Source organism: Dermochelys coriacea, chromosome 5, assembly GCF_009764565.3.
Source record: "Dermochelys coriacea isolate rDerCor1 chromosome 5, rDerCor1.pri.v4, whole genome shotgun sequence".
In the NCBI taxonomy this organism is placed as follows: domain Eukaryota; kingdom Metazoa; phylum Chordata; order Testudines; family Dermochelyidae; genus Dermochelys; species Dermochelys coriacea.
Genome location: NC_050072.1, coordinates 120753678 through 120767801, shown reverse-complemented (window position 1 = coordinate 120767801; position 14124 = coordinate 120753678). Strand labels below are relative to the sequence as shown.

At 44.3% G+C, this 14124-nt stretch overlaps 1 protein-coding gene across 1 annotated transcript in view; it reads right to left on the bottom strand.

Moving 5' to 3' along the window:
* LOC119855918 (E3 ubiquitin-protein ligase Topors-like) overlaps positions 1 to 13835 on the bottom strand; it is a 108781-nt gene extending 94946 nt beyond the window's left edge. The window contains exon 1 of the mRNA XM_043515135.1: positions 13276 to 13835. Coding sequence (XP_043371070.1) covers positions 13276 to 13278 — 3 coding nt within the window. The 5' untranslated portion in view covers positions 13279 to 13835. The remainder of the gene's footprint in view (positions 1 to 13275) is intronic.
* Between the last annotated feature and the right edge of the window lie 289 nt (positions 13836 to 14124).

Below are 14124 nucleotides of genomic sequence, written 5' to 3'. Positions count from 1 at the left end.
CCTTGCAGGCGATCTGGAAGGCTCTTTTCAGCCAAGAACCAATTGTAGGGTTCTGTGTTTTCTCTGCAGTGCTTATATGACCTCATTGAATCCATAAAGAAGAGAAGAGAGTTTTGTTTTTTACATTCCTTACAATGCGTTGGTAGCTAGTGGTATTGTCAGCTGCAGCAAGAAGTAAGGGGATCAGGTAGGAGCTGAGCTCACATAGAATCCCAGCCAGCCAGATAAACAAACTTTCAGTTAACGTGGATTACAGAGAGGCTGCAATCAGCACATCCAGCTTTCAGCAATGAGCCACAGTCCCTTCAAGGGGATTCATATTCACACAGCAGTCTCACCCTAAACTCCTCCTATGATCCTATAAAACAATGTGAGATACAAGGTGGTGACTACACTGCAGCTGCAGGAAAAGATGGCCATCAGGGAACAGCTGTGAACCAAGTAGAAATACCTGAGCTAACAGTAAAGGAAACACAGAAAGCATCAAGTCAAGTGACCTGCTTTGTTAAGTCAAACTTTCAGTGCAGATGAGAAGAGACAGCCTATTTAAATCCTGGGATGGTAGGCGAACCCTAGCAAAAGGCTCAGCTACGCCTGGGGAAATTCTGCACAACTACGACACAGCAGAAAAACACCCCCACGGATTCCCTTTGCTTCCTTGCAGAAAATGGTTTCTGTGGGGAAATAAAGAAAAGCTGCAGCAGTGCTCACTCACCCCTCCTCAGCAGTTCAGATGCCTGGGGATGCCCAGGGACATTAGTCCCAGCTGTAGGGGGGGAGAGGAGGATGGAGACAGAGTTCCCCTTCCCTGCACTGAGCAGCCAGGGCTGGGTCAGGTCAAGCCCCAGAAACTTCCCCCAGCTACAGGAAGCTCTTCACCATTGGGGAGGGGGGGGTCTGGCCGCAGGGGGGTGAGAGTGAGGCTCAGCCAGAGGGGGTTGGGCAGACAGGGGGAGCAGCTCCCTGGGACCCCTCCCCCCACATGGACACCTGGAACACTCCCACTGAACCCCCTCTGCATCAAGAGCCCCCTGCACTCAGAACCCTGCCCCCCGAGTTCACCAAACCTCCACCCCACCAAACATCATCCCCTGCATCAGGAGCCCCCCACAGCTGGACCCCCACCCCATGAGCCCCAACTAGCTGCACCCTGACACCCCCCACTCGCACCCCACCAAGCCCCACTCACCACATAAACCAGGAAGCCATTTCTGGGAGTTGTCTGAGCACCACAGACCTCTGGTGTGCTTCTGCCTTAGACTCTGCCGCACCACTCCTCACTGTGACTCACCTGGATCCCAGACTCTTGGCCTCAGTCCAGATCCCAACCCAAATCTTGGTTTAATGTCTTCATCTTAGGACCATTGCTGACCCTAGTGCAATATCCCTGCCTCACCTGACCCTAATTCTTGCCTCATGCTCTCAATTTGGCAATGGACTCTGACGGTGGTTTTAACCTGGCCTGGCCCTGGACTGATGTTCAACTCTTTGGCCCTGTTATGAGCAGCACACCCCAGTCCCACGGGCCACCCACAACCTGGCCCTGACAGAGGGACACCAAGCACAGATTCTCAAACAGTCCCACTGCTCTGAGAGAGTCCAAGCAAGGAGTCAGTGGACTCCAGCCAGAGGAACTTTGCCTGGATGTGCGTAGGGAGAAGGAGCTGGAAAAAGGCCCCACAGGAAAGATGGCAGTTGATCTGAATTCTGCGAGGGGGGAACCTACACTTAGACAGGACAAAAGGCCCACTCCCTCAATTGAGGGAGGGACCGCAGATTCCAGAAATTAACTGGTTACGTGCGACAAAACATTAAGAAAAGAAAACAGGAACAAGAGAGCAGGTCAATGGTTTAAAATGAGGGCACTGGATAGGGACTCTGAGCAGAGAGCCCTGGATAGTGCTCACAGCTCCATTTTGAAGTCCAAAAGGTCAGTGGCCATCACCCAGAGAAACTTTGTTTGGATACCTGCACACAAGAGAGACCAGAAAAAGGGCCCATATGAGAGGTAACAGCCTTTATGAATTTCAGGGGGATCCCACCAAACTAAATGCCTACCCCCTCAGGTGAGGGTGGGGCACCAAGATTGGAAAACAAAATGATTACTTGAGACAAAAAGATAAAACAAGAATGGGAGTGCAGGTCAAAGGTTCCAAACCAGGGAAGCAAATGGGGACATGGAGCAGAGAACAGTGGCCAGAGCCTGTTGCTCTGCAAAGGAGTCCAAGGAGCCAGCAGACACCACCCAGAGGGCTTCTGATTGGATATCTGTACAAATGAGGCAGCAGAAAAAGACCCCACATAAGAGGTATCAGAGTGGAGACTGAGCTTTTCAATTTAGCCAAAACCAGGTATAGTGCATACATCAGCAGTACTCTAAGCTCCCTTAATGTGCTTCAAGTACAAACGACTTTTATAGAAAAAAGGCTAATTCACAACTTTGTGCCTCTTCTGTCTTTGTCATCTCTGCAGAGGTGGCCAACAGGAATGACAGTTTGGTGGATTTTGTGGTGTTGACCGCACTAATAAATTGCGCAACAAAATGGTATCATCTTTTGGTTGCTTACTGATCTAGTCCAACTTTGACCCCACAATCACTTCGTTGTAGAACCCTCCATATCTCATTACTGATATTGCAGAAATTGCTTTTGGTCTAGATGCTCTCTTTTTTTAGAAGCTTGTCCCCAAGTCGAAGTTCCTCTTTAAGTCCCCGATCCAGCATGCATTTAAGCATAGACTTAAGTTTAAGCATGTGCTTTGCTAGATTGGGGCTGCTGTATTAATTCAGATGGAATATATTGGCCCAAAGCATTAAAAGGTGTTAACATGAGCCTGAAACTGTCCAACACTAAATACTTTTAAACATGAATCAGGGTTTGATGTACAGAGACCTCAGCCTACTTAGTACCATGGCAAACACACCACTAAAACTGCTTTTTTAACCTTTTAGCAAAGATCCAGTAAAAGACAAAGGCAAAACAGGTAAGCATTTGAAATGTAGACAATTCAGTAAGGCTTTCATTTACCAACATCCTTTTAGCTGTAGAGAATCTCCAGAAGGAAACCTCCACCCCCTTGTTTGACAGTCTCTTAAGCTTCGTCCACACTGCCAAATGAATAACAAAACTTTTGTCATTCACAGGTGCTTAAACCCCGCCCCCCGCCCAACACAAACCCCGCTTATAGGGGGTGGAAGTATGTTGTCTGCAAAAGTGCTGATAAACAAACAGTGTTTACACGGCCGACTTTTAGTGACATGGCCCTGTCATTCAAAGCTGCGTAGTGTAGACAAAGCCTTAGATATTAATAACTGTCCTTTGGGACAAAAAGATAAGTTAATTGAGATGAGCTGGAGCTGTTATTGCTGGTGTTGGTAAAGTCTAATCCTGTCTCCTAGCAGACCAAACAAGAGAAACAGACACAAGAGGAGAAAGGAAAGAACCACAAACACAGGAAATGCAGCTTCTGCTTCTGATGTTGACTCTCACTTATAACCTCACTGCTGGTGTGGGGGGGGGGGGGGAAGGAAGGCACATAATTGTATTAGTCATTCTGAGACCTGGCGACCTTGTACCAGCATCAGGCTGTTCAGAGCATTGCTTTGAGCAGTTTCTGGAGTCCCAGGCTCATGGCAGTGTTGCAAAATATACAGTCTTGGCCAGCTAAGTCAGACTAATTAAATATAAGGCAAAAGGAGAGGGATAGGAAAGAAAGGAAATAAGATGGGGAAGGGGGGAGAGACAGCCTCACATCCCAGATGGTATTCAGGATTTACCTGGAGTCGGTGGAGGCAGTGAAGTCATCTGTCTCCCTTTCTCCGGCCCTGTCTGGTCAGGACATCTCTAAGGATTAGGATGAAGAAGGTCCAGGGTCCCAGGAGACAGTGGGGGTGGTGGCCATGATGTTGAAGCTCGCTTTTCCCCCTTCTCTTTCACTCAATCAGAATTTGCATCCGTCCATCCAAAGTCTCTTTTCAAGGACCCCAAAAGGGAGTGATGGGTTGAATATCCAATCCGTTCATTATTTTGTCCATCACTTAGGCCTAATTTCTGACACACCAATTTTGATCTATTGATTTCCAGTTCCACACTCCTCTTGTTTACCAAGCATGATCTTAACACCATTCTTAAGTTATATCAGTGGACCTTCTTGTTTGTACTAATTTTTTTGTCTGTCTGTTGCACCTTTTCCCATCAACATAGGTTATGGTGACACTTTAAGGACTTCCACTCACATTTCACTGAGTAGGGTAAATACGTCAGGCCAATTATCATAATAAGGCCTTAATTGTAACAAACACCACATAAAATAGGTTGCACAACTTTAGCCAGTCTTTTATAGAGAAAGGAGCCACTAACCTGACTCAAGTTCCCTTCTCAATTAGCTGATCTGTCATGATTCTAAGATGACTGGGAATCACACTAGTGAAATTATTGAAATGATAGAAATTAAAGATATCCTGTATAATTTTACATAGTTTTGTAAAACAAAAACAATACTCCAGTGTTCCATTAGGACAGATGAAAACCAAATAAAGGGTTTTACATGATGGATATTTGTTAAAACACTGATGATAATAAAATAAAATTTTTTGGATCTATTCTAATTTTCAAATAGGCATATGTTCATGCGTTTCCCAGTATGATGTCCCAATTTATTTCTGTAAGCACAGAAAGAGGTTGTAATAACCCAAATGTATTACAGAACAATGGCTTGTATCCAGACCTAAAGTATTACTAACTCAATTGCCACAGGCAAAGAGGTCATAAAATCCATTATCCAGTTTGATCATATCACATTTTACTTCCCCTCCCTTTTTCCAAACCACTAATACCCCCATCACACGCACATACTCATTTTATTAAATTATTACAAAATAATGTAAATATTTTCCTGTTTTTCATATGTGACCAGTATTTGTGACTATATAACTCCATCATATTAAATATCATTGGAACATAAGACCAGATGTCTTCATGTTTACAACACATTCTTTTGGCATAACTTGTCAAAGCCACAATGCAGACTTGGAAAATCTGAATAGATGTTGTGCTTGCTGTTTTCATTTGAATATATGAATTGTCTCAAGTGCCTTTGTTATAAACTGTATGGCTCAAGATTGTTTTTTTTTAAAGTCAAGGTCCTAGGTATCCTAGCAGATCAAAGTATCCTAACAGCAAACACTAAATAGCTGGGGTATTCACTTAGGTCCCAGTTCAGCAAAGTATTTAAACATGTGCTCAACTCCATTTGTATTCAGCAAAGCATGAGAGCATGTGCTTACGTCCCATTGAGATTCAACAGGATTTAAGCATGGGCTTAAAATTGTGTGATTAACTACTTTCCTGAACAGGGGCTTAGAACCCTTTAGAACCTGGATGTAAATAATATAACTGACTTGCCACTTTAAGAAATGAGTGAAAGTTTTATCTTTGTAAAAGTACAATGCCACCATACTTGTACCAAAAGAACAATGCTGTTAGAAGTAGTTCCAGCTTTGAAGGTAACTAAAACAGCACAGCTCTAGGGGACAATAACTGAATGGAATCATATAGCTCTTCATGCATGGCAAGTCACATGGTCGTTCTGTACTGGTGACCGAGGGGCCAGTCCAATGCCCACTGAAATCACTCAGAGTCTTTCCATTGACTTGAATAGGCTTTGGATCAGGTTCAAAGTGAAAAGAAAAGGAGTACTTGTGGCACCTTAGAGACTAACAAATTTATTAGAGCATAAGCTTTCGTGAGCTAGAGCTCACTTCATCGGATGCATTTCAAAGTTAGTAATTCTGCTTGTCATTGACCAAACTGGCAGCTCAAGTAAATACAAATACAGACTGGCAACATCACTATGTTCTCATGACAAGGTGGGTGGTTTTCCCCAGAGGATTTTTTGAAGTCACTTGGCAAAAAGAAAGAGCGAGTCTACAGCTCACTTCATCCAGTGTAGCTTATGCTCAAATAAATTTGTTAGTCTCTAAGGTGCCAAAGTCCTCCTTTTCTTTTTGCAGTACTGGTTATGTCTCTGAAGACCCTCCAGCAGCACGGATGTATAAATGCCGTTATCAGTTGTGTAGTATAGCCTCAACTTTATGAAAATATGATCCTTAAACTATTCCCCTTCTTTTTATTACAAAACCACATTAAGTTTCAAATTCTACATTTGTCATTTTGAGGTTGAAAGATTTTCTTTAAGGCTTTGGTTAATACAGGGGCTTAGGAAAACTGACACCTACTCATTGGAGTGTAAATGTCTTTAACAGTTGCCTTCAACAAGTGAAAACGGTGGCTGTGCCCTGGGGTAAATAATAAACATTTGTAAAGTTCAATGACATTGGGAAGTATCTTCCACCTGAATTTTGAAATACACTAATGATGACCACAATGGAGGATTAACAATTGTACAGAAAGTAGGTAACTTGCTAGCTAACTTGAACTCTGGAATAGCGCTGGCAAAATAAGGGCTATTTGGTTCACTGGTAATTAAAATAATTGTTTTGGATTGAATTTCTTTTAAATTTTTGGTGAACCAAAAAAAAAATCATTAGTGGTGGTACCAAACATTGCGTGTGACCCAGAACGAAATGTTTCATTTTGATGCCATCCATTTTTAAAGGTTTTGATTTTTAAAAAATAAAATTAAAAGCAATTTCTAATCAAAAAGTCATTGCCTACTCAAACATCGAAGCAAACATACTTTTTGGGGAATTTTTCTGAGCTTTGTTTCTGGATGAAAGTATTTAGCAAAAATCGACATGAATTCATGAAATGGTTCAGTGTTGCCAAATCTGCATTTTTCTCCAGAAAAAAGTTTCTTGGAAACTATTTCACCTAGGTCTCCTCTAATGCCTTACTTATTCATCCCAGAAGGTCAGCCTCTTGATTTGTAGTTATCATCAGAGACCCTTCTGGGACCTTCTAATAATTTTAGAAATGTAATTAGTAATCACTGGGATGCATAGGACCCTGATTCTGCTCTCATGGCAAAGCTCCCATTTACTTAAGGTTTTCCTGCCTGATCATGCACCTTAAAGGAGGACAGAAATTTGGTGGTAAGGAAATAAACACTTGCCATTCAGTTAGCTCTGTCTCTCATTATTGCTGAGCATGGCTTCATTTTATATTGTCTAGACAGTTATTTAAAACCAGATGAAATAAACAAAAATCTTAAAATTAAACCTTATAACGTATCCTTTTATCACAGTCCCTCAGAGATTTACTGTTGGGTTTATTTGACCCTAAGGAAAAAACTTAAAGACTTTTTTTTTTTTAATTTATTTAGTGAGTGAATCTGGAGCCTCTGTTTGAGTCTGTTATTAGTATTTTTGTGTCTATGATATAAGGTTTTGGGTTTCTCTACTACAAATTTCCAGAAGTTTTGGTGCTTTGATAATCCCAACTATGGAATGGTCCCAGCTATGGAATCATGGTGGCTCTTTGTTACAGGTTATTAGGAGCTTTGCACCAGCTTTCACACCATCTAAAGTGTACAGGCCCTGATTCAGGATAGCCCTTAAGTAGTGTGCGTTTAAAGTAGGGTTGCCAAGTGTCCAGTTTTCGACCGCAATGCCGGGTCAAAAAGGGACCTGGTGGCACTGCTGATTGGGACATTATAAGTCCGGTCAGTGGCGCAGCGGGGCTAAGGCAGGCTCCCTGCCTCCCCTGGCTACGCCCGGCTCCTGGAAGCAGCAGCACGTCCCCCCTCCAGCTACTAGGCATAGGGGCAGTTGGGGGCTCTGTGCGCTGTCCCCGCCCCAAGTGCCACCTCCGCAGATCCCATTGGCCAGGAACCGCAGTCAATGGGATCTGAGGGGCGGTGCCTGCGGACAGGGCAGCATGCAGAGCTGCCTGGCCACACCTCCATGCAGGAGCCAGAGGGGGGACATGTCACTGCTTCCAGGAGCTGCCCGAGGTGAGCACCGCCCAGAACCTGCACCCCTGACCTCCTGCCATGCTGCACCCCCTTGGCCCTGCCCTGATCCCCCTCCCACCCTACGAACCCCTCAGTCCCAGCCCGGAGGACCCTCACGGACCCCAAACCCCTTATCCCCAGAGACTGCACACCCAGCCAGAGACCTCACACCCCTACCCCAGCCTGGAGCCCCCTCCTGCAACCCAAATCCCTCAGCCCCATCCCCACACCAGAGCCTTCACCCCCAGCCAGAGCCCACACCCCAACCTCCTGTCTCAGCCCGAAGCCCCCTCCCATTCTCTGAACCCCTTGGCTCCACCCCCCAGCCTGGAGCCCTATCCTGCACCCCAAACCCCTCATCCTGAGCCTCACCCCAAAGCCCACATCCCTAGCCAGAACCCTCACTCACTCCCTCATCCTAACCCACTGCTCAGCCTGGAGCCCCCTCCTACACCCTGAACTACTCATCCCCGGCCCCACCCCGGAGCCCACACACCCAGCCAGAGCCCTCGCCCCCTCCTGTAACCTAACCCCCTGCACCAGCCCGGTGAAAATGAGTGAGTGAGGGTGGGGAGAGTGAGTGACAGAGGGAGGGGGGATGGAATGAGCAGGGGGCAGGGCCTCAGAGAAGGGGTTGGGCCTTGGAGGAGGGGCGGGGTTAGGGGTGGGGCAAGGGTGTTCAGTTTTGTGGGGGTAGAAAGTTGGCAACCCTAGTTTAAAGTTTAGCATTTCATATATTTCATTGGAAGGCAGGGAGAGTTGTAGGAGAGAGATTTTTATTAAACACCCTGAGAAGCCAGTGTTACATGCTGTTGAAACTACTGTTTCAGTGGTAGCCGCCTAGCCATGGCATGCTTTCCTGAACCCCTGGTGCAACATGAAAGTATGTCCTTTTTGAAACCTGACCATCTTTCTTCAGTTCCACTCAACATACGACACGTAAATGTTTCCTGAATCAAGGCTATAATATGGGCAATTTGCTCTTTGGGGAAGCAATATTGCTCTGACATTATTTTCCATACTAACTAATAGTTTGGTCCTGCGACAGGCATGACAATGCTGTTCTGCAGGAAACAGTTTGGCACACAGCTTGTGTGGCTCTGAGCCCAACGCCTGGCTTCTCTCATCCTTCCTGCACTGCAGCTTCACCCTGACTGCCTCTGGCAGCCCCAGCTCACTTTCTGACCCCCCAGTTCCTGCAAGCATCATGTACATAACAGGAAAGGTGTAGTCCGATTGACAAATCCATCTTCAGATTAATTTATCCTGTCTCTGCCCATAATGCAACCCAACAAGAAAAGCAGTGGACTGGTAAGACAGTGGGATATGCAATATCAGAAATATCTCAGCCAAGTACTATGCAGTGCTCTTCACTTGAGTACATTTATATCCTGCAAGCCCACTTCTTAAAGTGCTGGATAAAGTCATGAAACCCATTTATATTTTAAAATTGAAAACCAACGTTTTTGGAAGTTTCTACAACCCCCGAAAAACGGAACCCAAATGACACTAAAGGTGTGAACTGAATGAGAACTACAAAAGTAGTTTGCTGCACATACAAACAAATGAAGAGTGATATTTATTTATTTATTTTGATTTGTAAAATGACCAGGAAGCCTATCTGAACACTCTAGTTCCCTGACATATACCTCAACATACAGCAAATTAATATGTTGAAACAAACAGCAACTCCAGAACATATAATGTCACTACAGGCCAGATTTTCAAGTGCTCAGCCCCCAACTAGCTGAGCTCTCTCTGAAAACTTGAACTAACTGGCCAGGCAGTGGAAAATAATCTAAAACTCCCATTCCCCCTGTGAATACTTACTTCTTCAGCAGCCGTCCTATAGGGATCTACCCTGCAGCATGCCCTGAAGACCAACACATGCAGGCTATTTCCTACCACAAGAACTAAGGAAAGTGGCTCATTTTGTTGGATCATATTAAAGTACTTCTGTATTAAAATCACAAATGAGTTTGATTCCCCATAGTTTAAATTCCAGGGTATTACTAATTAAGAGGTCTCTTGGTTTTTGGTACTGTTTCTCTCCCTCTGTGTGTGAAACTTGCAAGCTACTAATTGTGTTAGTACATTCTAAGACAGTCTGTTCTCAAAGCAATTCTTTGTAACAACAACTATTCACACAGAGAGAGACTCAAAGCAATACTCTGTACCAACAGAAACAGCACCCAGAGACTCCCTGCCCTTTTGTTGTATTCTTCTCGCTTTGTTAACAATTGTGATTAAAATAGAGATAGAGGATGTACGTGGATGGATGCTTGGTGTGGATAATAACTTAATGATCAGGGAGGTGCCAGCCTAAGAATCCAGTGTCCATGGGCTGAAGAAGGCGTCAAGTGGAAATAACCAGAGGACCCCCAGAGGGAAGACTGGAATCCACCCAACAGACTCAAGGATGGGAGAACCTAAGAACAAGATAATATCCGGCAGCACGGAGCCATCAGGAATGTGTCATCTGCTGACTGATTCAGCAATAGCATGATGAAGCAATTCCCATAGACTGGCATAGGAAGAAATTCCTATAAAAATGGACTCTAGAAAGTGAGAACTTTGGGGTCTGATTCTGCAAACCAACTTCCAGGAGCATCAGATGAGCATCTGACAAGGCCCTGTCCCTCCTCATGTCCAGGCCACCTGGCCAGTGGCTTGGCATGAGCAACTCTAAGGCTGGTAACTATGTTAACAACCTTGCAGAACCTCTGTGTGTGTGTGTGTGTGTATAAATATGAGATTGAATGGAATGTTATAGCTATAACTAACTGCTTAATATGATTCTTTCTGTATTCACAATAAATGTGGCATTTTGCCTTTTCCCCTTTAATAAGATCCTGCTGGTTTTTATTTTATTGGTATAACAGTTTCAAAGGGAAGGGTCCTACAGATAATGCCTCTACACACACACACACACACACACACACACACACACACACACACACACACACACACACACACACACACACACACACAAAAGGAGCCACCTTAAGCATCTCTGCAGATCTCCACAATATCTTCATGGTGATGTGCCTGGTCTTCAGATTAAAAACTTAAATCAAAGGTCAGTTCCTCTATGTGTTAGTGAGTGGGTTACAGATTCTGCAGAAGATAGGAGTCTGGGATAGCCCCACTTAGAAAACCTTGGCACCATAGCTCAAGATATAAGAGCTCATAACTCCTGAGACCCCCGATTCTAGCCCTAATGTATAATCCAAGATGGTTCACGATTATCTCCCACTGATGTCTGTGGGAGTTCTGTATGCAGAGGTTCAAAGGATTGAGCCCACAATGTTATTTTTGACATTCCTTCTGATAAAGTTGTTAAACCCACAATGTCCAAACTATTAATTCATAGCATTATTGTCTCGATTGTTAACCAAAACAATCCCCCCATATTTGGATGTGCAGATTCAGCAGCTTCACACCTAAGTAGGCCTCTGTATGTGCAAATGCAGACTTACACATGCAAACTCGGATACAAACATATGTGGCAATAATTAAGTACAACTGTGGAAAATGAAGTCCAATATGGCTAAAACAATTCTGGTGAACAGATTCAAAGTAGCATTTTAAAAAGGCCATTTCACTTCAGCGGTGCCAGTTGGAGTCCAGCCCAGCCCACTGGAGAATGAAAGCTGTTATCATCTAATGGCTTTCTGTTGATCTATGTGAAATTAACTGCCAAAGTTTATCATTAATTGGCACTCTTTTTGGCAGTCTCCCCAGAGAGACCAGGACTGAATGGGCCATGCAAACTGAACTACCTTTTCACCTATAGAAAAGGCACAAAGAGAAACAATATTAGGCTTTTTGAGTATTCAGTGAAAAGGTCAAAATGCACAGTAATAATATGCTGGAAATTCATTCACTGGGATCCTTTACCTAAAAGCAATTATTGTATTCAGCAACAGATTTTCCACTGCAGTTCTTGCAGCAGATTTTCCAGAATGGTTTTAAGCCTTTCAGATGACAGATAAAGAAAAGAATTTGACTTGAATGGTATTTTATGAATGGTATCACTGAGGGCTACAGAGCATTTAATGAATTTCATAACATGCCACCTACTTAAGAGAACAGTGAACTCTCTGCTTGTGCTGGTACCATGGTGCAAAGTTTACTCACAATTAGTCTTGCTTTGTTCTAAGAGCATCTACTAGGGAACAAGGAAAGGATTCTTCTCACCATAGGGTTTCTTTGTTCCATTTAGTGATTCAGACAACAAACTCAGGACAGCCGGAGCATACACATTTAGCAAGCCTTCAAAGAGGAGCAGAGTATTCTGCATGCAGCATGCAATCTGTTTTGCATTCTCTTTATATCTCAAATGATCAGAATTTGCCAAAAGGGAAAACAGGATATAAGGCAGGATATCAAATCTTTACTCTTACTTGGCCAGATTTCACAGTCAACTTCCTAACTTCATTCTATTGGGATTTATATTATTCAACTTGTATTATCAGCAATACAGATAGCCGGATACGTTTCAGTGCATAACATTACTCCTATTGCTCACAGCTCTGAAGTTATGTAACAACTGGCACCGAGTTACAATGCAATGCAAGCAATGCTGTGAGGCTGTAAAATCTGAAGTCATAAGCACAACAAATGGCCAATAGAGGAATCAATAAGACAACTGTGTTTTCATGGCTCTGCTGGACCCTTTGTTATATAGATGGAACAGAAACGTTATCAAATTCTCCACAAATGAATTTGAACTGCCCATCAGCTGCATGCAGATGAGAAAAAAAATGTTGCTATATTTTAAAATAATTTGCTTATTAATTTACTAAGCACTAATCTGTACATATAGATGTGCATGTACGTTTGTAAGCGTTCAACTGTAACTCTGGAAAGTGTCAATGGTTTAAGAGTTAGTGTATATTGTAACATAAGGCATCAGAGTAGAAATGACTCCAGGATGAACATGGAGAGCTTAGTGGAGTCAAACAGCACTGACAAATACGATTAAACCTAGGCCTCATTCAGCACCCTACTGTCACAGAATTTCCAGAAAAGGCCTTTGGGACTTCTCCACAACCACAGGACATTTCTGCAATTCCCTTAAGTATGCCTTAGTTGTATCATGTGTAGGCAACACTACATCCACAGTGTGGGACCCATAGGTTATACATGAACTATATGTAAAATTTCCTAATTTACCTTCTGTGAAAATTGCAACATAGCCCTTTGAAGAAAAAGGGTGCAATCTGCAATTGTCTGTGTATAGAATTAAGCTTTAAAATTCCTTTTGGATCAACAACAACAGGTTTGGAAGTTTTAATCCATCAGTAAATTGTCTAGGAGAGTTAATACACTCAGGGCTAGCATAACAGGTTGCAGACTCACCATCGCGGCGCCTCCTGCTGGTTGCTCCAGGAATTAGCTCTGTCCAGCTGTGGAGTGCCCTCTGCCGGTGGTGTTTCACCCGTTGTCTGCTCTGCTGTGCTGTCTGGGACCCGTGTTGCTTCCTGACTTGTGGCATCCTCTTCTGGACCCAGCCCTCTGGCTGCGCTCCACTTCCAGGGGTATCCACAGTCCTCAGTCTGCACCTGCCCTCATGGCCAACTGCAGCCCCGGAGTCTAGCCCCTTGCCTCAGGGGCAAGCCACAGTCTGTATCAGGCCATGCTCCTCCACAGCCAGGTGAAGTGTAAGTGGGAGGAGGGGACCCTACTCTCGGTCCTGGCCCAGGGACCTTCTGGCGGCAGCTATGACTTGCCCTCCTTCTCTCCCCTCTACAGCTCGTGCTCCCAGGGCCACTTCCCTTTGGCCCTTGCACCTTCTCGGCCCTTTCTTTCAGGGGACTCAGCCTGGCAGGTATCAGGCTGGAGCTTTCCCTCCGCTCCCCTGAGCCTGCCCAGCGCTGCTCTATCAAAGATGCTATCCCTGGAAGCCCATTCTCCTCCCTTGCTTGTCAGGGAGAGACTCCTGTCTCTTCTGCTTTGCAGCCTTTATATAGGGCCCAGCCTGGCCCTGACTAGCGGCCTTTTTGCCTTTCTCTGATTGGCTGGGTTCTGCACAGGTTCCCTCCAGCCTGCTTTAACCCCTCCTCTGTCAAAGTGAGGCAACTGCCCCTCTACAGCTAGGTAAGAACCTTTAATATTCTAGAACGTTCATCATTATTAATAATACCTAGCTCCCATACTGTGTTTTTTCTTCAATAGATTTCAAAGCACTTTACAAATTAGGTCGCTATC